We start from the raw sequence: 27985 nt of genomic DNA, 5'->3' as shown, positions 1-27985 counted from the left end.
AGAAAAAATTTAAAAATATACAAGTGTTTACAACCAGCATGGGTTCAAGTGCATTCAAAGATACATATATTTATTAACACTTTATAAGTATACTACGTAGTATAAAAATGGAATAAGCTATGGGAGATCGAAATTTATGAGTTATATTTAAAAATAAGAATATTTTGCAATATTATATCTAGTATATGTACATATATGTATATATTCCTAACGTTTAAATAATAAACGTATATGATATATGCAGTTTGCAAAATACAGTGTAATAACGTAATAAAAAATAAGTGATGTATTTAATAAGACAATCTTCAAAAATTATGTCATCAAAATCAATTGCAGCTAATAGGAACATAGAAATTAATCTAAGTCAATTATGTAGACAACTTCTCAACAACAAGCTACGTTGTAAGCATCACCATCTCTCCGTCTCTCTTGTCCAATGGAAGAAACTTGACACTGAGCATACAGTTATTATGCAAATATGTAAGCTTCAAACAACAGCGGCGCCATTTAGGAATCAAGGCAATTGCACTCAATAAATAAGTCTCAACGGTAGCTGGTGTCAGCTAACTCAAACCTGTTTTGGGTGGAGTTTCGTACATGATCCGCGTGTATTGTTGTAGTGATGAAATAGCGGTACATGACATTGTCAAGCTAATAGCTTAATTTGATTTCTCTAATGTATTTATGAATAGCGCAATTTCTTTACAAATGCGCAATTAAGTTGACAGCTGCAAGACACAACAAGTGATGCCAAGAATAACAAGAACAAAAGATATAAAACCAGCAAAAACATAATGAATGCAAGAAGAGCAGCAGCAGAGATTCCTAGAGTTAAAATCTTACGCTCAACTTGTGTAATAATCAATTTCCGCATGCTTTAGCGCTTTCAATACGGCAGTTGAGGGCGCTGAGGAGGAGGTGCCAAGTGGCCAATAGGCAAAGAGGTTTACGCTCACTGCCGAGTGATATGTTCGAGGTTAGGTAATTCCCGTTGAACTAGATTTGTGTTGACAGCAAACGAGCAACGTAAGAACATAAAGTGACTGAGGAGAGAGATGCTGGTTAGACAGGAGTGGAGTGAGTGTAAGCGAATTTGATGGACAGCGCTTTGAAATGGTGCCAACAGGTGCTGCTGCTGCCAACAGCCGATTGATGTATAGCAGTGCAACGTGTTGCAAGCTTCGCGGGCACAAACAAACATTTGTGTGTGTTAGTGAGTTCGTGTGTATATGCGTGCTGTCAAGTATTTGCGCAGGAATGCAATGTGCATTTTTGCGCCTATGGGAAATCAGCATGCGCTCATAAAATGCATTAGTTTAACCGTTTGCGATTTTTAACGCACGAAAATTGGCTGCCAACAGCAGGAGTATGACGAAAAATTAATAAAAAATAAAGAAATATATTTTATGAAAGAAAAAGTAATAAATAATAAAGTAAATACAGTCACCATTAGCGCTTGTCGTTTGTATAGACATGTTGCGTGCCCGGCGACATGGTTCACCATCAACATAGCAACATGTTGCTAAGCCGGCTTCATTAAAACCAACAAGTTACTCAGTATCTGCGCCGACGACTAACTGCCGCAGCAACTACTCAAATCAACTTCAAAGTGCGCCAAATTGACAACTGTCCAAACGACGAAGTGACCGAGCGACCAAGCGTTCCTTCGGCGTACGGTCACTTCATTTTTAGAAATACACACAAAGTTGAGGTGATTTTTTTCGTGTTTAATTTTTGCGTATGAACTTTGTTTACGTCGCTGCGTATTTAGTTATTATTTATGTTTTGGTTTTCGCTTTTGACTACTGTCCGTCGTCAGCGAACAACTTGTCTATATAATTGATTGCACTGGCTGTGTTGCCGGATTTCAGCGTTTGCTTGTTTTCGACGTGATTTACTTGTTGTTTGTGGTAGCAACTGACAGTTGCTGTGGACTACACAACTAAAATGTGGCAAGTAACTAGCTAGCAAAGTTAAAAAGTGATTGACAACATTAAAGTCGCAATTGACGCTCAACGAGCGGGTGCTACTTTTTTGTGTGTATTTGCAAAAGTAACTTTCATCTTCATCTTTGTTTTTGATCCTAAAACTATATTTCCAACTTTTCCACCTAGCTGTGGACCTTTTTTCATCCATAACAAATCATTTTATTCTCCAGATGCAATATCCAAGTAAAAAGTCAGTTTGTATCCATAACAACCCGTTGCATGCAACAAATCTCAAAAATTTAAATTCTGTTCAACCCTTACTAGAACTTTTTTTCATTACCATGCAGTCTTTACATTTACATATGTATGTGTATTGGCAAAATATTTTTTCAGGGCAATGAACAGATGAGTTGGCCGCTTAATAACAGCAATAAAAAGTAGAATTAGCACAAAGCAACAAAAAGAAACTGAAATGACATGTGAAATTTCTGACAGCTGAGACGCTCGCTTTTGAAGTTGCTCGGCTTGCATGTCTGTCAATCTGGCAGCTGTTCCTTGTTGCATGTTGTTAGCACTAATGCAGTTGTGTTTGCAAACACAACAAACTATTAAGAGCTGTGAATTGTTTGTATGTGTTTATATACTGAGTGGTTTCAGTAACCGGTTCATTAGCATTTTCTGAATATTTGAGAGTTTCTAATAAGATTTTAAGATAAGCTGCCATTACAAAACTATAATTAATGATTTAATAGAAGAAATGTATACATAAATATATTATATATAGTTGAAAGAGTTTTGAGGTTTGAAAAATCAAAAAAATATGTATTCGTGGGGACTATAAATAACTTAAATCAAATGACATAATAATCAGAAGGAATTGTTTTTAGTAAATATTAATACTCAAAAAATTTGTTGATTTGACTTGATTTTGCGAAAATTTGGTTACAATATTTTTTTATTTCTAAAAATTTAAATCCAACTAAAATATTGCCTTCATTTCGGCGAATTCTCAATGAAAACTTAAATGTTGCCTACACTGAGGGGCACTAGTATTAACTGTAGTAAGTCGTAATAAGTATTCAACAATTTGAAAACCAGACACTTTATATAAATCTAAAGCCATTTTGTGTTCCAAACGAGTTCGTCGCTTAAGTCTTTTGAAATTTCGATTCAATGTCTAACATACTTTTACGGCACAGTTAACGTCAATATTTCAGAATTAACTTGAGAGTAATTTAAAATCATTTAAGTAACAACAACAATGGTAATAGTAGCACCACTCAATAAGTGTTTCTGAGCATTTGTGCGCAATTCTTTTAGCATTATTTGTAGTTTCTATGAAATAGAAGTGTGCGTAGGCGCGAAAAACCAGTTGCGCGCAGTGGAAACCACCCACCATGTTGGAAGAGCTGGCTGGAGAGAGGTGAGAGATAGTAACAAATTGACTGTGCGGGAGACAATATTGTCTTAAAGCTATAGAGCTATGCGCATTTAATTGTTAACGTAGCAACGCTGATTAAGATTTTCTGATGGTAGAGAGATGACAGTGGAGCTGATTTTGTTATTGTAATAGCTTTGAGCGCTTGAGCTTTCGCAGCGCGGAAATGCATTTGTTGCAAGAACATGGTGAACCAATGCGCCGACGCAGGTCGCTTCCCGCTAAGCATCTTATCAAGATTGCTGTGAAGAGTCTTACAGACGACTCTGCCTGTGGTTTGGAATTAAAGGTAAAACACAAACAACTATGGTTTTTAGTAGGTTTAAGAAAGTTTTTAATTTCTTTTTTTGTCTGCAATTTTCACACACATATAAATAATATTATAGAGTTTGTTCATTTCTTACCTCCGCCACGGTGACCTCATAGGGTGTGTTCATGAAGCGAGGCGCATTGTCGTTGACATCAGATACGCGCACAATAATCGGAATGCTGCGTCGCTTATTGGTTGCGTTGCGAATGGAACAGGAGAGCTGTGGTGCAGCGAAATGAGAGAAAGACAAACAAGTTAAACTTAGAAAAAATTAAAAATAAATAAATAGGAATAATGGCGCTCAATATTTTTAAAGCTGGGAAGAATTGGTCACACACACATGCACTAACAACAATTGAGGCATCCATTTGGTGGGTTGCATACGCAGAAGTAAAGCACCCATAAAAACGCTGTTTTCGGTTTATTAACTAAGCGTCCTACATACTTTGCTCATTTTGTGGCGTGCAACTGTAAATTTCGCCATAAAAAATTTGCATTTCACCAAACTAAATCTCACAGCAGGCTTTTTTGCCTTTGCTGTTGTTAAGCACCGCAAGCCGTACGCCTTTACACTCACTCATATATTTGGACACACACTCTTCACTTTTTTTAGTTTGCGCTCAGCTTTGTTTTAGTTGCTTGGAGCTTGTAAGCGTGGTCGCCTTCGTGCACTACTCACCTGAAAGACAATGTGACTCAGATTCTCAACAAGAATGTCGGATTCCCCTTTGGGAAGACTAGATCCAGTGCAATTTCCGTGTGGGGATCACCGTAAATTGGCAACTCCGGCGGCGTGGTTTGTTGACCAATAACTGTAAATACATAAATAAACGATGCAGTAGCAGTTAGTGAACCCAAGAAACAGCAAGAGCGATAATAGGGAATTGAACAAAAAAATTTTAAAATAGGGGTAAGGACGCTAAGTTCGTGGCCCGAAAGATTAAATATTATTTAATTTAAAACAAATTAAAAATTTATTTATTATTTTAAATTTATTTTATTATTCGAAAATAAAGATTAAAAAAAATGTTTTTTTTTCTCAATCAGCGCTTAAATGAAAAAAGGCGTAACTTCTAACTGATATTATTCGTTAAAGCTCATTTTAATTCAATATTCCTTTTAATTTTTTGTTGCTAATTTGCTAAGCCATAATTCATCTGGAATTCATAGAATATTTACTCATTTATAGGGAGGGAGGAAGTTTCTATTGTAAAATTCAATTTATTTAACCTTTCAGCTTAAATTTCATTAATCCTCTTACTCCATTTCACCTCATGAAGCTATTCATCATTAATAAACCTGCCAACAGAGTTAACCATTCTTTTAAAGATTCATTTATGATTTCTGAAGGGGACGACTTTGGTGCATTTAGTCGGCTTTATTAGAATTGGGTAATACTCGTACCAGTTTTTGTTAAATTTTTAAGCCGGGCAAGTGGCCATAACGACGAAAAATGAGGCGGCATACTCTCAATCCAAATCGATTTATATTATTTGAAATTCCATGTCTTTAAGGTGTGTTCAACACTCCCTTGACATGTAAAAGCCTTCTGCTTTAATTTCCCATTATCTGCTAATATTGCGCTTTATTTCATTTATCAACTATATAACGAATTCCTCCTTTATTTCTGTTGCCAATTCACGTGCAACTTCCCATTCGTGCCACACAATTACAATCATTCTATCAGACACTTAAACTAAAGCTAAAATCACAAGTTGTAACAAGTAGCAATGGAAAGAAAAAGGGAACTCAACATAAGACAACAACTGCAAAAAAAATTTCTATAGCCACCGGGAAAATACACAAATCCATAGAAACATGCATGCAAACAGACAGCCGAGCATTAGAACACAATAATAGTCGATTGCTAAGAGCAGCAAAGCGTTTAAGGTAGCTCTCTGACAGCAGTAAGGCAGCCAAAAATAACAATAACAACAACCAGAGCAAAATAACGGAGAGATGCAGAAGAGAAATGAAAAACCGACGACGATGAGCGCTGCCGCCGCTGTGGCAGGAAGAGATTTACCCGCGTTTGGTGTTGCCGGAAAGTGGTGTATGAAAAAGCAACAACAATAATGGTAAAATATGTATAAAAATGCATAAAATAAGAAATTGTCTCACTGAATACTAAAGAGCAAATCAAATATAATAACTGAGGAGATGTGGAGCTGAGCGAGGGGCAGCATGTAACTTGCTTCGTGCAACATCACGCTGTGGCAAGCATTAGTAGCTGTGTCAGCGCGGTTGCAACTCATTTTGTGGCATGTAAAATATGTTGCACGCGTATTGTTGCAGCTGCTGTGCTTTTTGTGGTAAACACAATAGTTTTTGCTTTGATTCAATTCGGCTCATTGCTTGAGGTTTTTTCCGCCGCACTTTGGAGTCTATCAACTGTGGTGGTGTGTTTTGTACTTTGCTCCGATGTAAATGTTGCACTTGGTTTGTGCAAAGGGCGTGTTTGTGTGGCAGAAACAATGGCGACGGCGGCAGTCATGGCACTCTACCTTTTAGACACACGCACCGATGATGCACAAGGTGTAGCAACTGTAATCACCAGTGGAAGAAAGGTAGAGAGCAAAATGCAACGGGAGTAGCGGATGGACGAACGGACGGCAATGGACAGCCATCCGCTTGGATGGCGTTTAAATGGCGGCTGTGGCGTACTGTGCAAGGGCGGTCCCGACATTCTAAAAGTGGACAGCTTGAACGGAACGTTAGTAGCTGTAGCTGTCTTACGGAATGTCTGCCACAATCAGAAAGCTTGTGTGTGTGTTGATGCCACAAAGATTCTTATTTCGTGTTGCAAGTTGCTGCTGCGCCGACGCCATGCCGACAATGCTGATGGTCGTCGGTCACAAAAAGTTTTTTTGCTTTGCTGTTCGCTGGTTAAGATTTTTTGCTGCCGCTTTTGCTCATGATTTCATGTTGCACTTGCCACGCTTGTGTTGCACAATTCATTTAATACAATTACGCCACGAGTTGTGTTTCCGTTGATGGAAATTTAGCTGCTTCGCTGCGTTGTTGTGGCGGTATCTCGCCGAGTAGAGTGTGTATTTATGTCTGTGGCAAGTATAAAATCAAATTTGAATGTTTCGGTGTGATGGACGTTGAGACAGTTTTATGAAGCGCAAATCGCAGCAAAAGGCAAATATGCCACACACACACAAATGATAATTGTAAGTTGTTATAATAATATGCAGCTTTATTGTATTATGCACTTGATTATTTGTGGCATGCTGCAGGAAATTTTAACTCCACCAACATTCTGGAATGCATGCAACATGTCATTATTCAGCATAGATGTACATGTATCTATCTGGCATGTATGCTATTTTCATACACTTGCAACACCAATACATCGCAACATATATTTCCAGTTGAATGCAGTTCACACACCGTAGCGTCCAAGTACTTAGTTATAATCAAAAAGTGTTCGCACAAATGTTGCAAGTGTAAGCATTTCCAGCATGCAGCAACGGTGTCTATTAAATACGGCATAACCATTTTATCGCCATGGCTGCAGTTTCCTTTTATTAAAAGCATATAAACATACATACATATATATATATCGTGTATATTTAGAACTTACAACACACTGTTGGCAGCATGTTGCATCAGCATACTCTTGCGTGGCAAAGTAAATTACGCCACAGATCTCAAATTAACAATCTCAATGAAAGCTCGCCAGCAACATGCTTCCGAGCCACGCTAATCGGCCGAAGGGTGGTGCATCGTGGGCAAAGTGTTACAAATGCCATTTAGTTTAAATACGAAAGTAATGGTTGGTGCTAGGCGATTGAGAAATGAGAGATTGAGAGATTGATTCGAAAAATTGTTGTTGTGCACGTGGGTAGGCGAATTGAAATATTATTTATTGATTTATACTTGTACTTTATATCAAATATACAAATCTTCAATGAAAGTTCAGTAAACTATAGGGAAAGTTCATTAAGCTACAATGAAAGCTCAATGAAACGCAACGAAAGCTTAATAAATTATAATGAAACCAAAGCTATAGAAAGTATAATAAAAATCCAAATTGAGATGGCACAGTTGAAACAAACAACGACACAGCAGCCAAAATAGGACTAATCTATAAAGATGAATTAAGAACCTGACTGATTGTAGGAAAAAAGTGAATATATATATATAGGGATCACAATTTACAATGAAGGACAGACAACTGATCTTTATTTCTAATTACGTCCATGGTATTTAATAGGCTGTAACTGCAAAACTGAAGATCTATGGCGTCACTGAGTGAAGCTCAGAACATCTTCAGTTCAATATAACTGTCATGGACGAAAGTTTAGAAAAATTGGGGAACAAAAACTACGATAATCCCTTGCGTCATACATAATACATAAAAAAGTAAACGCACACAGAACCCTGTGGTGAGACAACGAAAATATTTATATCTCTGCACCTGACACATTATCCATACTCATGCGTGAGATGAATTGCATTCAAAAGATCACTACCGCTGCCGAAGCAATTAAGATGATATGCATCCTTTTAGTTTTAACTGCAACTCCAACTTAATGTTCATTGCCACGTCGTTGGTGTAACATGCAACGCCAGCCGACTGACGGTGGAACAATTAAGCACAACAAATTATAAAAAAGTCAGCTCCCGTGGACGGTGAGGACAATAACTTGACTGCCCAACGAAGGGCATGACTGCAGCACTGAATTACAGTTTAGCATGGCATAGCATGCATGGTAGATCGCGGGCGAAATCGCCTAATGACAATGACGTTAGCAAAAAGTAATGGCGGAACAAATGCTGGCGTCTCCACACTGATGGTGGTCGCTGCAGTCAGGCACGCCTGTCAGCGCGGTAGTCATTAACTGACACTACCGTAGTAATAAGAACCGACAAGAAACGATGTTTCTTTTGTCTTCTGTGCATTCACATTATGAATGTGCAATCTTTCTTGCTGCCCATAGTGGATGGAGGAAGCTGTTGTTGTGGAAGTTTTGCTGCGCCTTGTGTTAGGACTTGGAACATTTTTTGTCTGACGAAAGTGAGTTGTGTGCTCATCAAAAAAAAATTCAGATGGCGGCGTAAACAAGCTCAACAAACCACTTAGGGCGGCAAGTGCATTAAGATGGTTTTTTTTTTTGCACTTGATAGGTCAACGGCCAGGAGAATTGGCCTTAGTGATGGCGGCAAGTGAAAGGATTTTGCAAATTTTTGGCATTTTAATGATGTAATTTGTGCGTACGTGGAGACAAAGTAATTGTCTGACTGTAACCCAAGTCACTTCACCATTTGGTGCAAAAATAATTTCTGTGCTGCCGCAACCTTACGATTCGCTGGCGCACAATCTGCAATTTAATGCGGCACATTCGCTGTAACTGCAGCGCATGGCGTTTACTTTTATGTTCCGTAGTCCGCGAGGAGTGTGTTTAACCAGGACACTGTTGTCGACGACGAGAAACGCATATTTATGGGCGCACCAAATGACATTGTCATCGCACAAACGAACAGAGTAACGAAGAGAACGCATTCGATGTATTTATTACATTAATAGTTGTTGTGGTAAGTTGGTCTTACTTATATTATAGAAGTATAGCTTGTAGTAGAAAAGATAAACAAAACGAAGACAGAAATGTGTAGAGATACCATTTGTGAACTAGTTAAACACACAACTAGTGGATTTAGAAAATACTATCTTCTGGTGCTCTATGAGATTTACCATTGGAAGTTTTTGAAAATAGCTATTGGCATACAATCTCCTTAGTATTTTTTTTTTAAATTTGCGGTTCAAGCAACCTTATCCACATCTTTCATTGGGAATCTCTCTATTTACATATTTACAACTTCAACTAATATGAAAGTGCCAGCCAACAAGGCGATAAATAAAGAGGGAATGCATCAATATAAACAAAAAGTGAAAAATGGTATCAATTTCCCTTTGCAAACAATGAAAAAGTAAATACCTCCCAGTTTGTAGTGCGTTTGTTTAAAATAGCCCACGGCAGCGAATGCGGTGTGGGGCGCCAATATGGGTCGAGAGAGAGAGATGCCAAAGCAAATTCCACGAAGAAGGAAGGAAGAGAAATAGTTGTATGTGTTTGTTTCTGCTGCAAATGGCAATCGAAGCGTTTATCGTTTATCGCTTATCGCAATTGTTTTCGTTTGCAACAAATAGCTATTACTATGTGGCAGAGTAACAACAACAACACGTGCGTATTTATATATGCAAGAATGTATGTTTGTATGATTCTGTGTCTGTTTGGTGGCAAACCCTATAAACTCGATTGTTAATTTAACTGCAATCACGCCAATATTTTTCATTTCATCGCCGATGGCTTATTCAATTTTCCATTGTAATGGCCAAACAGGAAGGCAATATAAAAATGGAAAGCGAAAAAGGACGTAATACTAATATCAGCGCGAAGGAAATGCAACGCTGAGGTCCGTATGTGCGTTTTTGTGTGGATACGCATATACATATGTAACATATGATTGTAATAAATTTGAAGATCTCAACATTGATGCGACTTTGTATAACTGTCAGCAACATTTCTTGTTATTATTGGTTTTGTTGTTGTTGTTGGTTGATTGGTTTTATTTTTTGTCAATATCGACTTGTAGCACTCAACAATGGCATAACAATCAAAGTATTGTTTAAAAACGATTTCTCTTTGTTAATAAAACCGACCGACAAACCGCAAAGTTGGTGTGGTGCGCCCAACAACAACAAAAAGTATGCAAAAGGACTTGAATGGCAAGGCAGCGCCCGCGCACTGTGGTTTAGTTAGGTGAACGAAAGTGAATGAAGGTGAAAATTTCCAAGGGGAATGTTTGAAAAAGATGTTTTTTTATTAACATTTTTAAACTCGACTAAAAAAAAATTTAAAGAAAACAGCACGAAAAAAATGAAAAAAAAACACGCAGAATTTTGGATCAAAATAAGTCCTGCTCTTCTTGACAGTATCTTGGTAATGTTTCGCCGATCTGAATTGTTTCTTTGTTTGGTTCTCGAAGCATTCCACCCATACTAGCTTTGGGTCTTAGCCAAAGTTTTAGCGTAATGCGGACAAAAATAATAAGTAACTTTGTATCTCCAAAGTAAACGTGGTTCACCATTTCATCTCTATATTTACTCTGGGTATCCATAATCGATTGAAACTTAAGAAGAAGGAAAGTAACATTTAACAGATAGCCATAAACAATTGAATGCTTTGGGAGAAGGGTCGTACTCAACCTACTTAACCTAAAAATTTCTTAAAATTTTAATTTAAACTGTGTACACAAAACACTGTGCAAGAGAACTACGAAAGTCACAACTCCGAATTGCAAGAAAAAAAGCTGCAGGATATGACAGCACCAACCACAAAGACGCACTGAGAGAATGAAGAAGCGCAGAAAAAGCGAAGAAACATAATACTTTGACTAGAAGCGCTTAATGAGTTTTATTTCTATACGCTTTCAACGGCCACAATGATGTGGCTGGCGCATAAAAGTAAATTGGACTGCTTTTGCTATCGCAACACAATCGAGAGCGCGTGTGTTTGTATGTTAGCAATTGCGGCGAATTGGTAGAAACATCTTAAAATGGCGTCACGTGCAACTTAATGTGTGCTGCCTCTTCTTTTGTTGCACTGGCAACGCATCATCATCATCATCATCAGCGAATATAAACATTTATGTTGCTATATTTTTGCATTGCTTTTATGCATTCGCATGGTTATTTTTTTGTTTTTGCACTTGTTGAAATATCCATGAAACTGATTTATTTATTGGCGGCCTAATATAGTGGCAAGGCGTCTGGCTTGGCGCAGCAACACATTTCAAGTCAAGCAGTAGCTGTTGCTTTGTTGCTGCAGCATATTGTAAATTCCATATGTGCGATAAGTTCATTTGTTGCAGTACCAAATTGCTCACGTTGCAATGGCTGCGCTGATTTTGTGCGATAATATTTGCGGCGGCCCTTCGCCGTGCGTTCGCCAGGGCGTATACTTCACTTTTTTCGATGAGTAAAAGACCTAAGTTAAAGAGTTATACTTGCGTTGCTGGAAAATTATATACCTTTTACGATTATGTATTTGATTATGACTATTATGAAAAGCGTTGTTTGACCACAGGTTGCCACTAAGTAAATCGCGCAAATGCTTGCAACATACTCAAAGATAAGTGCAACTTGTTGCGTCTGCTGTCCACTTGTGGCAGATATCGACCCACACGTGCATGCTGCTATATTTTTATGCCACTCCACTTTGATTAATGATGCTTGTAGGGCTACGACAAAAAATATGGTGGTTTGTATTTGCAAATATCTACAAGAGACCAGGCGATAAAGGCAAATAATTTAAAATAAAAGCGTAAACTCGACCATGAAACAAGCAAACGATTTATAAATATTTGTGAGCTGGCTAGTTATTATATGCATGCCCTATCTGCACTGTCTAGTCAGTAAACTGATGAAGAAAAATGGCAGTCATTTAATTATATTACTAGGGGAAGTCGATTCATATAGGCGGCGCCCCGCAGCAGGCTGTGGCATGCGAATGTGTTGTTGCTGGTGGATAGAATTCGCTGGTAAATTTAATTATCTCTGCAAATCGCTAGAAATAAATAAAGGTGTAGCGTAAAGTGCTGTATATGCTGGTGAAAACCTGAATTGATATATAGCCATATCTTTATTTTTAGGTATCACACATCTGCTGTGGGCTTCTGTTTTCTGATATTTTAATGTTTTTTTAATAAATTAAATATTTTTTTATGTAAAGAGTAATATATTATGAAAAGTGTCTATTAATCTGATACTAAGGCACAAAAGACTTAAGGAACGAACTTGACTGCGACAAATGTATAAAGCTCTGACTATTGCGGTTGTGATCGCTTTCCTTTTTTTCTAATTCTGTGATATTTCTTTAAATAGTTTATGTGTATCGATATATTATTTAACATCACTTTTAGTATAATATAATGGAAAAACTGAATTCTTATTCAAAATTCTATTGGTGCAAAATAATATTTATTAATTGTCTACTTACAATCACCACGACTCTCTTCAATATCCAAAATAATATTCGTTTGTCCCGTTTCAACTTCGCAAAGCTGTGATTTTCCCAAAATTCCGTCGATATGTTGACAACTGAAGAGCAATAATAAAAATAGCGAGCGCGCAGTGCTTGCTGCTGCACTTCGATGCAAAATATGTGGCACTGACATTGTGTGTCTGAATAACGAAAGAAAATAAAAAAATTAATTATATAAGTAATTTAAGAAAATAATATTAAATATAAAATATATATGGTAACTGAAATATGCAAAGGATGTAATCGAATTGGGGGTGTAAGGGAAAAAAAGGGGAAAAGTTCCGGCGGAAAAGTTTGAAATTATTATACTCTTCTTCACATATACCAAACTTGATTGATCTAATATAGTAAAGTTGTTCACTAAATTATCTTTTTAGAGTCTTTAGATAAAATCTGTATTTTATTGATATGTTTTACGCTATTTAACGAAGTAAATGCAACAAATTTTAAATAATTTTCAAAAAATCATATTTTCCATTAAAATATTTTCATTTTCTAAACATAACTTAACTGCTTAACTTATAGATATTAATATCAACTGTACACAAACCTGTTTATGGTATGAACAAGTTCACGTTTTGCCCTAGAAAATACGCAAAAAATATTGAACACTATTTTTTATGTCTCGTGATTATTTATGGAACAATTTGAAATGCTTTCAAGGACAATTCATTCGCAACTTAACTGTAGTTGAGAACTGTGTGAATTCTCAGGTACAATCGATGAAGTTGGTTGGCATATTTTATGTTATATTTCCAACTGGCGTATTCAAAACTGGTCAGCGTTTGGAAAAAAATATGTTTTTCTTTTTGGCTTTACTTGAATGAAGTACTGCGTTAAAAATTGCTAATACACAAATACATGACTGTTTGTCTAATACTGTAAACTAGTTCACAAACAATTAAGAACATGTTGCATGAATTATTTACGAAAAATACTTAAATTACAAAACCCTGTTACTGGCCGATAAATGGTCTAGAACAAACAATAAAGAAACTCTTTGCACAGTCAACAACAACAACTAAGCTTATGTTAACCGGTTGGGTGGCTAAGTATTGGCATGACTTATGGTATATGTATGAATGGAAGTATGAGTAAAGACATTCTTGTACTGGTAAAACAGATTGAAAAAACAATTTAATTAAATAAAAGTCTCTCTTATTGACAGCAGATTTTATGATTCTCATTAACCTCGAACCATTTCTATGGGACGAACCATTTCTATCAGACGAAATAAAAGATCGTGTTTTTATTGCTTTTTCATAGCAAATATTTTTTGAGCACCCTGTGCACGATTTGATAACAGTGCTTTTGAATTTCTGAAATTTTATATATTTTTTTGCAACTTATTTTCCAGCGATTATACAGCAAATCGTTATTGCCAGCCACTTTGCATTTCGCTTTTATGCAACTTCACCCATGAAACGGTGAATTCTAAGGCATTTTTTGCACTGTTCTTTGCTGCTGTTGCATTGCTAATCGTTAATGCCACTCAGCGCGAGCATTGTAATGCCAACGCTGTTCTTTGCTGCTGTTGTTGCTATGTGTGTTATTGTTATTGTTTTTGCTATTGTTTTTGCATGCTTACTTTCTTGGTAAAATGTTATTTGTATTCAAAGATATGCCACACACCTAATATGGTCAAGAGTGGCAAACCATTTTGGGTGCATAAATGCGATTGTGATGTGGAGACTTGTACAATGTTGTGGTAACAAAACTAATAGTAACAAAATAATATAAAAGTATTAGTGGAATAAACTTATGAATCTATAATATAAGTTCAGAGAAATGTATGTGTTGGCGTAGAAAGGCTTTAATATTTACTATACTCGGCCGGCTTGTGACAGAAAACCTGCCGAAAAGCGCGGTCAGCTGCAGAAGTAGCGGTTTGGTTATCAAGGTCTCATTGCCCAATACTCGTTTGGCAAATGTCACCTTAAATAAACAAACTATTTCATTGTCGCTGAGCGATTTTGAAGTCGAGGTGAAGCAAAGTGCGCTCAGAATAAAACTAGTACATTTAGGCTCAGTCAAGGACTAGTCCCTCGTCACTTAGAAGCTCATATCTTTTACTAAGCGAGCATATTGCTTTAGGTACATAAATATGAATAAAGACCCCATTGCGACATGAGTTCCTGTCTTTAAGAGTGTGGACATAAATCAAAAAGAAAAAGCATTACAATAACAACCAAGTGCATTTATTCATAAGGAAAGCAAGCAGTTCGCAGAAGTTGCCACAAATACAATGTAGCTGTAGCGCGTATTTACCATAGCAATTACGGTATCTGCTGCAAAATCAAGCGCAAACAACTGAAATGCGAAATAAACAAAAACAATAACAAATTACACTAACAACAATTTAAGACAATGAAAGGTAAGCCAGCGAGTGGCGGATATTGGGATAAACTGTGGCTGCGCACAAACAAAAGTAGCAAAAATTAATAACGAAGAGCTAACAAGCATGTGCAACAAAAGTGGGAAAAAATGAAGGGCACTAGACATAAGAAATTCGGTATCCTGTCTAGGCTGAAAGCCGCCGCTGCCGAGCTCTAAAAAGCAGTAGACCCCACCATCATTGCCACTGTTTCGCTTACTGTTACTTGCTTTTGAGGCTGCTTCCTTTTGGCAGCGCTTCGTTCATGCAACATAACAGTGTGCAATAGCGCACATAACGGCTTTCCAGCGGCTCCTCTTACTACTACCGTGCCACTGTGATGCTCTAAGTGATGTTGTTGTTGGTGTTGGTGGTGTCTTGTGTGCTGTCTGTTGCACCTGACCAATCGACACTCACTCGTGCAACCGAGCACGGTGTTGCATATTGCATGTACGGCTTGTCAGCTCCTTCATCATCATCAGCGGCAGTCACAGCAGCAAGACAGAGTAAAAGGTGAAAGGAAGCATTTGAAAGCAAGCTGAAGCTGCTTGTCGGCAACGAGAATATCGGAGAATTAAGAAAAAAACTGAATTAAGTAAGAATGAACCAAATTGGGCACAGAGTGTGACCAACGCGCAGCTGCTGCTGTCGCTGCTGTAGACACATTTACCGTCGGTGCTGGCGATGTGTGTCAAGCGGCATGCAACACGTAATGTGCGCAAACGAGGCACGGCGATAAAGTTGCACTAAGATTGAAATCTTAGAATTGCAGATTTAATTTAATCGTTGGCGTAAAATGTTTAGAAAGTATTAAGATGGAGTATAGGCTGGCATATATACGTTGTATGTATGTAATTTTTTTCAGTAGCGAAGTAGTAGTAGAAGTAAGAATATTATTTGTCTAATTGGCTTATAATTTGAGAGCAGTTAGAAATGGATCAGATTCTTTGGGCTACCGCTTCAAAAATTAGAGAGGATATTGCTTTTTTGTTAGAAAAAAAATTTTCAAAGAGTTTTGTATTTAAGTTATTTTCCAAAAAAATTCTCAAAAATATAATAAAATCGTAAATAATTTTAACTAGGTCACAATAATTCCACATTTTGTTTTAATTATAATAATGTTAAAAATAATTCCCGCAAACGAAGTGTATCTCAACCAAAGGTGCTACGTCTCCATTTAGCCACCATATTTTATGAACAGAATTTGGAATTATAAAAGCGCGCATTTAATTCTATACCATTGCGCCACTTCTGCTGTTCACCGGTGGCTCATGAAAAGTTGCACGTAATACCGGCTTGTGGTTGGCATTTCCTTCGCAACATCTCAGCGCAAGCAAAGCCAAAGGGCAAACACTTACCGTTTGAGGTAATAAACAAAGATAGTTTGAGTCTATATATTTGTATTTTTGTTATGGTTGTTTTTGCTAAAGTTCTACAGTTTCCAAATTTCGGCTTGCAATTAAGTGCTGTGGCTTGTTAAAAATGATTTAACATTTTGGAGAGGAATAAATAAAATACATTGAAGATAATGGAGAAAGAAGGATTGTGCTGCTTAATGAGGCGTCGTTGCAAATGTGTGCGTGGAAACTGCAATTATTTGGCATGGAGAAAGAGTCGTATTGGGATAGAAAAAGGAGAGAAAGGTGCATGTATAAACTTTGCCACATTTATTTTGCAATTTGCAACAAAACCTTGCGCTTCAACTTGTTTTGTGTTCAATCTAAGATGCCCCTTAACTTCGAAAATTCGTAGCGAGGTATTGAAGCAGTGCTCTTTAAGAAGTAGTACAGTTAGTTAGTAAAACAACTTGCAACTATTCGTGCTACTACGCAAACATATAAAAACTTGTTGAATATAACTTAGTAGCGAGTCGATTATTTATGTGGCAAGCAACAAGCTTGACATTCTTTCTCCGTCTTCTCCTTTCTTTCATATAATTTGCGCTTCTTATGCTTGCAACACACGACAGTTTGTCGTTTTTTGTTTTCCTATTGTTCTGATTCTCCTGTTCGTGGGCAATATTTCACAGCGGAGCCTATGAGTATGGGGAGTTTATTACATGCCACAAACTGTTGAACCGTCAATATACTTGCCTATAATTTAGACTTTTTCAATTTTAGAGAAGTTGTTGATCTCTATAATGTGCTATGTTTATATGCATTTGCTTTATGTACTTCCTTCAGCGTTGCGCACATGACATAATTACGGCTGCATGTTGTCTATATGTATTATAATTGCAGCTTATTTCTCGCGCAGCCGTGTTGAGTTAGTTGGTATGTTTTGGATAGTTTTTATTTTCTATTATCGCTTCTCCTCCGTCAGTTTCTATATATCTTGCATCATTAACGCCTAAGTATTATATTACTGTCATCAAAGCTGATAATTTTGTCGCGGTCAGTTACATTTTTTTGGGGTTGATGTCATCATTGACATATTTTTGTCGATTATTTTCCGTTATTTCTTTGAATAACGCAAGGGAAGTTGGAAAGAGTACGCAGCAACAGCTCAATGAAGAAACATGTAGGCGTGTGAGTTGGCTAAACGGTTAATAAAAATTGTTTTAACGCCTAAATGTAGGCAATATTTTGCAACTAATACATAGTTATTGCAATACAAACACTTTACATCGTAACTACTAGAAAGAGTTGTGGAAAAGAAACCAGATCATAACAGGTTAAAAAATGTTATATATATTTAATACATACTCTCTCAAATTGATCACACCGCTTCGACCTACTTCAAATAGCTCTATTTCAGAGAGAAAATAAATGCTGAGAAAATTCATCTTTTCTCAAACCAAATCCATAATTTCTAACGGCAGCAAAAAAAAAACTCTTTGCAATCACATCACACCGCTTATTATTAGTTAATTCAGGGTTGAGCAATATTAATGAAGCGTTACTGCAACAAAGTGTAACACCCCATATTATCCAACGAAATGCTTTTTGCAACACCAAAGGCATAACAGAACATAGAATATAGTAGCTACTTGCAACAGCCAACAACACCCGGAAACGGTGTCCAAAGAACTCATTGTTAACATCCAAATAATAAGGTTAAGCAACTTGAGTGATCATTATTGCAGCAGCAACAGCAACAGCAACAACAACAAGCAGCGCTATCTTTAACAATAATAATAAAGCGCAGCACTTCTGTTGCAACATATTTTTTCGAGACACAAAAAAAAATTCAGTAGAAATATGAAGAAAACAGAAGGCAAGAAAAAATACGAAATAATGCAAGAACAACAAGAAATATAATACAAACACCAACAACAATAGTGAAGAAACGCTTTTAAGCCACAGTGAGTGCATTCTTTGTAATTGAACCCTAACGAGAACAACTCAACTCAACTGAACTCGACAACAACAACACCTCGCTGCACTGTGCTGAACTGAGCTTTGAATAGAGCAAATGGAGTTACCACGCGGGCGTTGGAGGCTGCAGTATTGTGGCAGAGGAATGCAATCATAATATAACGGGCCATAAACAGCCGAGAACCCCAAGCCACTCAGCCAGTCAGCCAGGCCATGTTTACCAGAAAATAGTGCAACAATGTGTAACAACAACAATAAAAAGTAGTTTGAAATTAAAAAATAACCGAAAAATTCCAAACAACAACAAAATGAAAAAAAAGATTGTGTGTGGCAATGCAAACTCCGCCCCGGTGCTACGGCTTCCATGGCGACTACAAGCTAACAACACCACACGGACGGAGCCTCCTGCTGCCTACAGGCGAGCAGCGCAATTTTCTGCTAGTGGTGCGTGAACTTGTTGTTGTTGCTGTCATATTTTTTTTCCTCGCGCCAATTACAATTCTGGCTGGTTGGATTTCATGTTTCTTTCTTGTTGTTGTTTGGGGTCTCGCCCGTCAGCTGACTGGTTAGCTGGTAGCCACTTGGCCGCTGCCACTCAATAATGTTGTTGGCATTGACGATTCAACTACAAGCCAGTCATATCACATTACTTTAGCTTGCACTAAATTGGTTTGCTGTCTTGCTACAATCTATTCTGCATATATGCAGCAACAACACAAACATGTACATACACAAACAGCCAATCACTCACGTCATATAATATATTCAACTTGATTTTTCTCAGGCGTGTCTTCTTGGCAGAGGAGAAATTCAAATTGTTGCAATCTCTACCAGTTGTAAGCACTACAAATATTTACACTCGCTAGTACAAACATACACACATACAGATAATACTATTTGTTCTGTTAATTGCTAATTGTGTGAACCCCAGTTGTTGTTGTTGAACTACTTTCGCAAATTACGTACATTAAACTCGAAATGCTAATGGCTAATGAAACCTGGCGGCCCAAATATTTCTCTCGCTGATGTGTGGAAAATTTTGTTAGGAATTCACTGTATTTAATTAAATACACACACAGACATACGACCATACATGCATTGCACAGCAAATAAAGTTGGGAAGTTCACAGAGTCGTACTCATTCTTTTGTTGAAGAATATCTGTTTTCTTTGTGGTTGGCTCCTGTGTAAAAATACTAAATAATACGAAGTTTTCAGAGTGTTCAAGATATTATGTACTACTGAAAATTGAATAATATTCACCAATATTGGATTCAGATCATTTTGAAAGCGAGATATTTGAAAAATAGTATTATTCATTAGATAAACCAAATTAAAACCGCCCATGGGAACCTCTCGAACGAAAGAATTGAAGTATGGTAAGGGAAATTATGAACTTAAGGAGTACGCATATATAGGAATGCTGATTGAAATATTTCCATGTCATCACCGATAGCGATTTTAGTGATTTTAAATTGCATATTTCAATTTTGAAAGAATTTGAAGTATTACTGTGTTCCTTATTTCTTCCACAAGTTTTGAGGTTATTCGAAGATTTAAGGTTCAAATAGTTTATGATTAAAACTATTCATGGATTTTATGACTTTTTCACCGTTATAGTTGAGAGAAACTAAATATTACTGTAAATTATTCGAAACAACTCGAGTGCTATATAGTTAATATAATCTCAAACTCATAATCTATGACTTTTAATCTAAGGTAAGACTTCATTCTGTTTGAAAAACTAAATTTTAACCTTTAGTATATGCTGCGGAATTTACTTAACCTCTACAAATAATTATACACCATTTTTCCTTTTCGCTTCTAATCTAATTGAATCATAAGTTTATTTGTGCCGCGCTAGACAACCTTCGCCTAGTTTGCCAACAAAATTACCACATATATTACACATATTATATAATATTTAGAAGAAGAAAACCGAGATTATACAAAAACAACAAATGTCTACATGCTTAAAAAATTAGCTTTGAAGCAGTTAATTAAATTATATTTGAAATTTTAATTTCACGCATTACCAGAAATATAATGAGCCATGAAGGTCTGCTGACCATGTAATTGGCGGCATATACAGCACTGGTGTGTGGCATATACAACAACTACATACGTAGATTACAACAAACAAACAAACAACATTTGCGGTTCATTTGCGATGTCAGTGACAGCATTGTCAGCAAGCGATTTGGGATATTAAAGCAGTTAACAATTTAATTTACTAACTATTGTGCACTTGTAACTATGTACTTGAATACATATATATGTATATAAATACCATATATATAAATATGAATATGTGTGTTTATTGGCAGTTATTCACGTGCATGTCAGCTTTGTTAGTGGCGCTGTGGCAATTGAAAGTTGTTTTGCCGCTTGGCTTGTGATAAACAGCTGAATGGTTGCAGTTGAAGGCCAATGTGACCAGACACTCAAACAACTTGTCCAACGAAAATGCGAAAAATAAAATAAAATTTACAAAACTCAAATGAACCGGCATACAAAAGACTTAAGCGATAAACTTCATGGAGAATATTACATAGATCACATAGAATATACAGTCATTAAAAATTATATAACTTTGCACTTTTCATTTTGCAATGTTGCGCATGTGCATACTCATTTGACATTTGCTTGCGACGCATAGAACTGCATTTAGTATCCGACTGACTGATGTCCCGAAGATGCCAAACGGTTAATTAATAGTAAATGGTTGCAATTGCGGCGCTTCAATGTGACGACAGACAAGCAGAGAAGTCTAAAAAATTTGCCTTGCAACAAAAACAAACTTGTGAGGCAAAGGCGCTTCGTTGCCGGAAAGACAATATTTCCAGCTTGCAACAGCTTTGCTCTAGGTGGCATCACCAATTTATATGTTGGTTGTTGTTTTGGTTTATACGTTCGTGTCACCTCGTTTTGCTGCATGCATAAATAATCGCATTGTCGCGTCAGTACAGCAAATGAGCAGAACAAGAAATAGCTAAATAATAATAGAAGAAGGCTTAGCTGACAACAACAATAACCCCCAATGGTACCCAAAGTTGTCGTTAATACGTAGTTAATACTGTGAATTTTGATATTTAAGTGATCTTCGATTTAAAAAAAGAACACAACATGGAAGACAGAAAAGACGCTTGAAGGCTAACACGAAATATTTTTTTAAACAACAATAATGGCGCGCTTAGCTCTTAAAGGATTTTTTTGTAAATATTTTCGTTGGTGCGAATGGGATACAAGAAATTGAAGAAAATTTCGATAGGAAAAGAGATTCACATACAGAATGTTTGAATGTAGAGGAATTGTTTTTTTCTTTCAATGAATATATTAGCTGTTTTCAAGCTAGTGCCAAACCAATGGATTTTGATTTTGACAACAAAACTCCAACAATAACAAAGTGCATCAGGTTAAAGTTCGAGTCAACTGTCTACCATTGCCTTGTTCGGTTCGTGTATTCCCACTACGCAATTTGGTTCGTGTGATGCGTCGTCGCTTTAACGCCGTTTACCTACTTTTCGCTTAATTCGGTGTCAAAAGCCGAAACGAGTGTGGCAACTACACGGCATTCAGTTAATCCACCACTGCAACCAACAAAAAACAAAAAAAAGCATGTTTCTCATATTTTAATAGGTTTTCAACATTCCCAACTAAGCAAATGCACCAATATGCATTAGGAGCTTCTTCCACCAGCACCAGCACACCACTCCTTCGGCAACGATGTTGTCACGCGGCAGCGAATGTTGCACATTAATTTAGCAAAATATTCGCATGCAACGGCGATCATCTCCAACTCACCAATGCTATATGCATTGGCTTAACGTGGTATTGTTGCCCTCATTGTTGCTGTTGTTGCGGCTGTGGTTGCTGTTGGCAACGCGTCACTCTTGCCACCACGCAGGTGCAGCAGCTGTCAAAATGTGCCTAACGGTGTTGCTAGTTATTTTTATTTTATTGCTGTCTAGATGTTGTTGTTGCTGGCTGTTTACCAATATCAGTGGCTGCCACTTAGTATAGTCTCCACATCTTTGCTGTGCTTCAGTGACATTTACTTGCAACACACACCACAGTTATGCGGAGCTCGCAATGACAGTAATTTTTCTTAATGAATGAGCGAATATCCAAGTAGCTTTAAAGCGCCAGCATATTGCCGTTAGTTACCGGCAAGTTATATAAATTACCCACCCAGTGCATTAGTTGATGTGTCTCTATATGAATGTGTTTGTGCTATAAAGAATCACTTTGGTTTAAGCTGCTGCGTTTTCTGCTTTGTTATTGTTGTTGGTGGTTAATGTTGCACGTTCTTTGAGTTTGTATTTATTTTTGTTTGCATACAGCAACATAAAAATTATGGCTCATTGGCTTCTAATGTGGTCTGCGTTTCGGTGAGTTAAGTAGCATTTATGGTGATATATTTGATGTTTTTTTGCCAAGAGAATACTAAGTTTTTATGTCTGCTTGTCTTTGAGTATGAGTTAGTCTTTGCTATATGAATAATTATTATGCTATACAGAAAAATATATAATATTTTGCTTTTAATAAGTAAATCGCATTCTTTGGGAATGGGAATTTATATTTATTTACATACTTGAAAGCGTGAAAGCTCTAGGTGAAAATTAAAGCTAAAAGGTTTTAGATGTAATCTTAAATTGCTTGGAATTTCAGCATTGAGTTTCATTACTTCTTATATGAGTCTACTTCTTCACTTTATTTAATAATTTAATTATATTTACAAATATGTCATTTAAAATCTCGTTAAACTAAACTTTTCAAGATTTTAAATTAAATTTTGCAGTATTAACCTAAAAATGAAACGAGTTTATCATTAGCGTAAAAAATTTTAGATCGGGCAGTAACAACAACAACGCAGAGAAAGTTAAATTTAATTGCAATTATCACTATCGTTATCATTATAATTAAATTAAATAGTGAACAAAACGGTCACACCACTTTTATCCAGTTATCATTTACACTTGTACTGGCAAACCGCACAGTGTGCAAAGTGTAAAAAAAGTAATTCGCTATTTAAATCAAATCAATTGACAAAGTTAGGCGAGCGGAAAAGAAAAAAAAAGAAAAGAAAAGGAAAAGAGCTGGTCAAACAAATAGACAATCAAACACGAATGATGCCCTCACAACAAACATACTCTTGGCCTGTTGCTATATATTTAAAGCCCTCTATATCACATGCGAGTATGTACATTTACATATGTGCGTTACAAACGTCTATCTTTGTGTGAAATCGAAACTGTAAATCTGTATGTGCAAATGCATGAAAAGTGTTGTTATAAATAGCTTACAAGTATAATGAATGTGAAAGTGTGAAAAAATGGCAAAACTAACAGAGCGTAGCAATATTACACATTTTCAGCAATTTGCACAGTTGTAAGCGGCGCTGCTGTGAGTAATTATTTTGCAATTATGTAGAATTGTATACTCTACTATTCTCTGTTTTGTGGTTTTAAAAGAGACTTAATTGAGACTATTTGAGCTATTAAGTTTTCAGTTTTAAGTTTTAAGTTTTCAGCTTTAAAACTCAAGGGATTACTACCATTTTCGCATGCTAATTATAAAAATTCACTTGTTCAAGCCAAGGCTCTGTTAGTTAGTTGAATGGAACCAACCTTGCGGACGATAAGCATCTTCAACATTTGCTCAAACAGCAATTACTGGCGACTGCAAAAGGCACAATAATGTGTCGAAGGCTAAAAGCGTATGAGCACGTTGCAGTCAACAACAATAAGACCAAAAATGATTGCAACAAATAGTGAAGCGGCGCAGTGGCGCAGTGGCGCAGTGGCGCTGCGAGCAAACGGCAAACATTGCGCGCTGCTCGAAATGCCAATTTAAATTGATTGAAACTAAAATAATTGCCGAACTAAATCCAGCAGGGAATTGAGTTGTGGCGACAGTGAACCAGTTAAAAGACTTACAGAAGCCACAGGAGAGCCAAACGCTGAAGCAGAGTGCTTGAGGGTGAGGAGATGGGTGGCAAGTGTAAAGATTCAACTCGAATTGGTTAGACAAAAGCAAAAACCAGCTTCGGATTTACATGGCAGGCGTAAGCGTATAAAAATGTTGCTGTCACTAAATGCAACAGTGTTCGCACAAGCAACAACAAAAGCTAAAAACACAGTGAAGAGAGAAAATAATAAAGGTTAGTAACAAAGCGCCTACAAGCAACTCTGCCACTTGGCAAAACCATTCAGCGCTTTTGCTGCATTTCCTCCGTTTTTATTCGCCTCACTTGCAACAATTATTGTGGAAATGGAATAGAAAAAAAATTTCGCGCATAATTTATGCAAAATTGGCGAACACGTAGCGGAAATCAGGTTAAACCGCATTCGACATTTAAGTTGGCGCGTCGGCAGCCGCGACGGCACTACCAGTTCGATCGTGTAATCGATCAAGCGTTAGCGACGCGAATGGCGCATGGTGAGTAGGCCCAAAGCGGCGCGACTGGAGAATAGCGAGGCGGCTGTAACGGTGTCCTGAGGCGTCTTTTTAAAGGCGCTGTGCGTTTGCACTTCAACTTTTTTTATTGTTTTTGTTATAATTTTGTTTTTATTTTTTGTTATTTTCCTTGATGGTAGCATGCTGTCAGACAAGTTAACATATCTGGCCAATTGCGGTAAATGTTGCAGTTTCTTTAGGTAAGTACCGTTATCGTGTGCAATAAATCTATTGGGAATTACAAACACAACACATGTGCATGCACACATACATACTCATGCTAAGTACAAGTATATGAGCTCATGTATGCCGCTGTGCCACTTTTGCTGAGTTTTGCTGAGTTTTGCTCAATGAGCCGTCAGTGTTGAACAAAAAATCACTTGGCTTGCTGAATGGCTGACTATCATATTGACGAATAGGCTCTGAGATGATTTGACATTAGATGCAACGGTGACATGCGGCACGGGACTTGACCATAAGTGGGCGACAAAGATATATGTTAGTATTGGAATGTCGATATTTTTATAATTAATGGACGCTGAATTGGTGAATGAGTTATAATTGTGGATTGATTTTGAAGGCAACAATGGTGCTGTTTTATTAGAGTAGCTATTAAAATTTTTTGGATATGTAATTAAACATAAAATTTTTAATATAATGATAATTTTATGACATCATATCATATCATATTTTAAGAGAATTTTTTCAAAGTCCTAAAGATGGCAGATTTGCCATGAGTACTACTGGCTAATGATGACGCAACTCTTCCAACTTTGAATATTTTATTTTTCTCTAGTATTTGTGATGACTCATACATTTCTTCTACTTTCCTCTGCATTCACTAATGCGATTTAAGCAGTATCTTCATACCCGACAAACTTAGGAAGCCACATTGAGCTATTGCAGACCGTTTTTACACTTTGAACTGCAAAAGTTATAAGTCAAATGGAGTAGGCGAAAAATTCATGCAGATTAAATCGAACAAAAATAAAATATAATACAAATACAACCAATAGAGGCGAAAAAGACGGCAGATGCGCCAAATTGAACGAACATTTGGGATAAAGCAACAAATAAAAACATATAGAATGGATGCAATGACTTGTGGCAGAAAATAGCACTTATATTTTATTTATTTTTGGGCCAAGTAGTGAGTGAGCAATAGTGAAATATAAAATGGCATCGTGACCAAAGGAAATTTATCACAAACCAACGAAATATTCTTATCACTGCGCAGCGATCCCGCCAGAGTCAACAATGACACACAACTTCACACATAGACACATAAAGAGCCTCGAACGAAAGCTCATAGAAAGCAAGAAAGCAGCACTGAATTGGCAAGAGACAACGCTAAAGATGGCAATGACGTAGGCAGCAGCAATGGCAGTGAATGTGGCGAAGGAAGAAATGATTCGTTGATTATAGCAACTTCTATTCGCGGCTGTTGCGCTTTCTATTTGCTTGATAAATTATACAAAACACGAGAACGCGAGCGCTCTATGTGTTATATGTTGTCCACACAAATTATGTAAGTGTGATTTATAAATATTGATTTAGAAATGTGTTAATGTTGATGGTTTATTTGTGAAATGGACGAGAAAATATATGTTAATTTGACGACAAATAAATTAGTTGGACTTGTAAAACTTTTTGAAATAGCTAATTCCCGTGTTGGAAGTTAGAAATAGAAATATGTAGTACTATAACAATATTTGGTGCACTGAGCTTTCATTGCATACATTTCATTTTCAAAAGCTTCCTATTTATACAAATGAACTTCGTGTAAAATGTAAAACAAAAATTTTCACAGGAAATCTCCAAATCCCAGAGATTATTCAATAAACATGTATCGTTTGGTAGAATTCTTGTAAATTTATTTTGTATTGCATTAAACAACATTACAACAACCGTTATTGTAATTATTGATTCAGTAACAAGCGCTTCCGTTTGACACTTGACTATTGACATGCAGCAACGTTGATGTTTATCACTTAAGGATATAGGAATAATACATATTTACATTGAAAACGTCAACAAATAAATTTTCAAAGTCGTCAATAATTACAAATCCGCCGTTGAGCACGATTGAGTCCGTGCTTATGTAAACATGTGAACTTTCTACGTGAGTACTTTCTACTTACCAGCCCATGATATTCTCATCAAAGAAATTTCTTTTTAAATGACACTTATGACAGTGTTTAGCTACCGGAAAGGTATATGACAGAAGCGGCTACACCAAAAACAACGGTGCTGAAAGAAACAGTCAACACTTGTCAGCGCTTTGGTTTGCTTTGAGAGTTTGAGTTTGAGTTAGAGAAATGAATGCTAAGTGAGCGTTAATTTTGGTACATTTAGACTTTATTTGACGATTTATTAAATGAACCATAGAGACTTGGAACAAACGAAACTATTTTATCTTTTATACGTAGAGAGTAGATGGGATAAAAATGCGGTTTGGGGGCTGTACTTTTGATTTTACCTATAAGAACTAATTTTAAATTATATGCCTTTTGTTGTTTTGGTTCTCCAACCAAACGAGTTTTTCTTCCTACCTTGTGTTCTTGTAATAGAATGCTCTGATCATTTAATTATGCCTGGCATACACGAAGCGTGGCGTCATTTTAAAGTTAATAATTGATAAATGCGCGCACATGAAATCTGTATACAAGTGCATGCGCATGAATACATGTGTTTCTACATGTATGTATGTTTGTATGCATAAACGCTCTTGCACTTGGCTTTGATTACGGTAAATTGTGGGTTGGTACAACACAAAGAAACACGTACCGCGGTACAAATGAAATTGATATAACAATTATCTAGCGGTTATAAGTGAAGCATGGGCAGGTCTGCTTAAACATACACACAAATTATTAGCTATGAAAATTAAATATTAGCGCTTGCAACTGCAGGTTAGAAAGTCGGCAAAGACAGAGCCAGTGTAAAAGGTGGGAGCGCTGCAGACATTATAAAATTTATAGTTGTTTTGTTGTAATTGTTTGCTTTAATTATAATTTATACTAGTATTTGAACAATTAGTTATATTTTATTGTTGTCACGATTATAATTAGAAATAACATATTTTTATTATATTATAATAATTTAAT

General features: G+C 36.6%; 1 protein-coding gene across 7 annotated transcripts in view; it reads right to left on the bottom strand.

Annotated features, from left to right (window-relative positions):
* The window catches only part of LOC105216122 (cadherin-99C), a 475067-nt gene that overhangs the window by 227076 nt on the left and 220006 nt on the right, over positions 1-27985 (bottom strand). For 2 of the 7 annotated variants that reach the window (XM_054234517.1, XM_054234603.1), the window contains exons 3-4: positions 12685-12869; positions 4356-4488 (exon numbers count right to left, since the gene is read on the bottom strand). The exons of 3 other annotated variants lie outside the window; for them this stretch is intronic. Coding sequence is in view for 1 of the 4 variants with exons in the window: in XM_054234559.1 (XP_054090534.1) it covers positions 3771-3803 (33 nt within the window). In the remaining 3 variants the exon portion in view is untranslated. Of the gene's footprint in view, positions 1-3770; positions 3897-4355; positions 4489-12684; positions 12870-27985 lie in introns of all 7 variants that reach the window. 2 more of the 7 variants (XM_054234559.1, XM_054234632.1) reach the window with 2 other exon arrangements.

This window comes from Zeugodacus cucurbitae, chromosome 2 (genome assembly GCF_028554725.1).
Source record: "Zeugodacus cucurbitae isolate PBARC_wt_2022May chromosome 2, idZeuCucr1.2, whole genome shotgun sequence".
Lineage (NCBI taxonomy): Eukaryota > Metazoa > Arthropoda > Insecta > Diptera > Tephritidae > Zeugodacus > Zeugodacus cucurbitae.
Note: the sequence above shows the minus strand (reverse complement) of the source record. Positions and strands in the feature narration are given on the sequence as shown.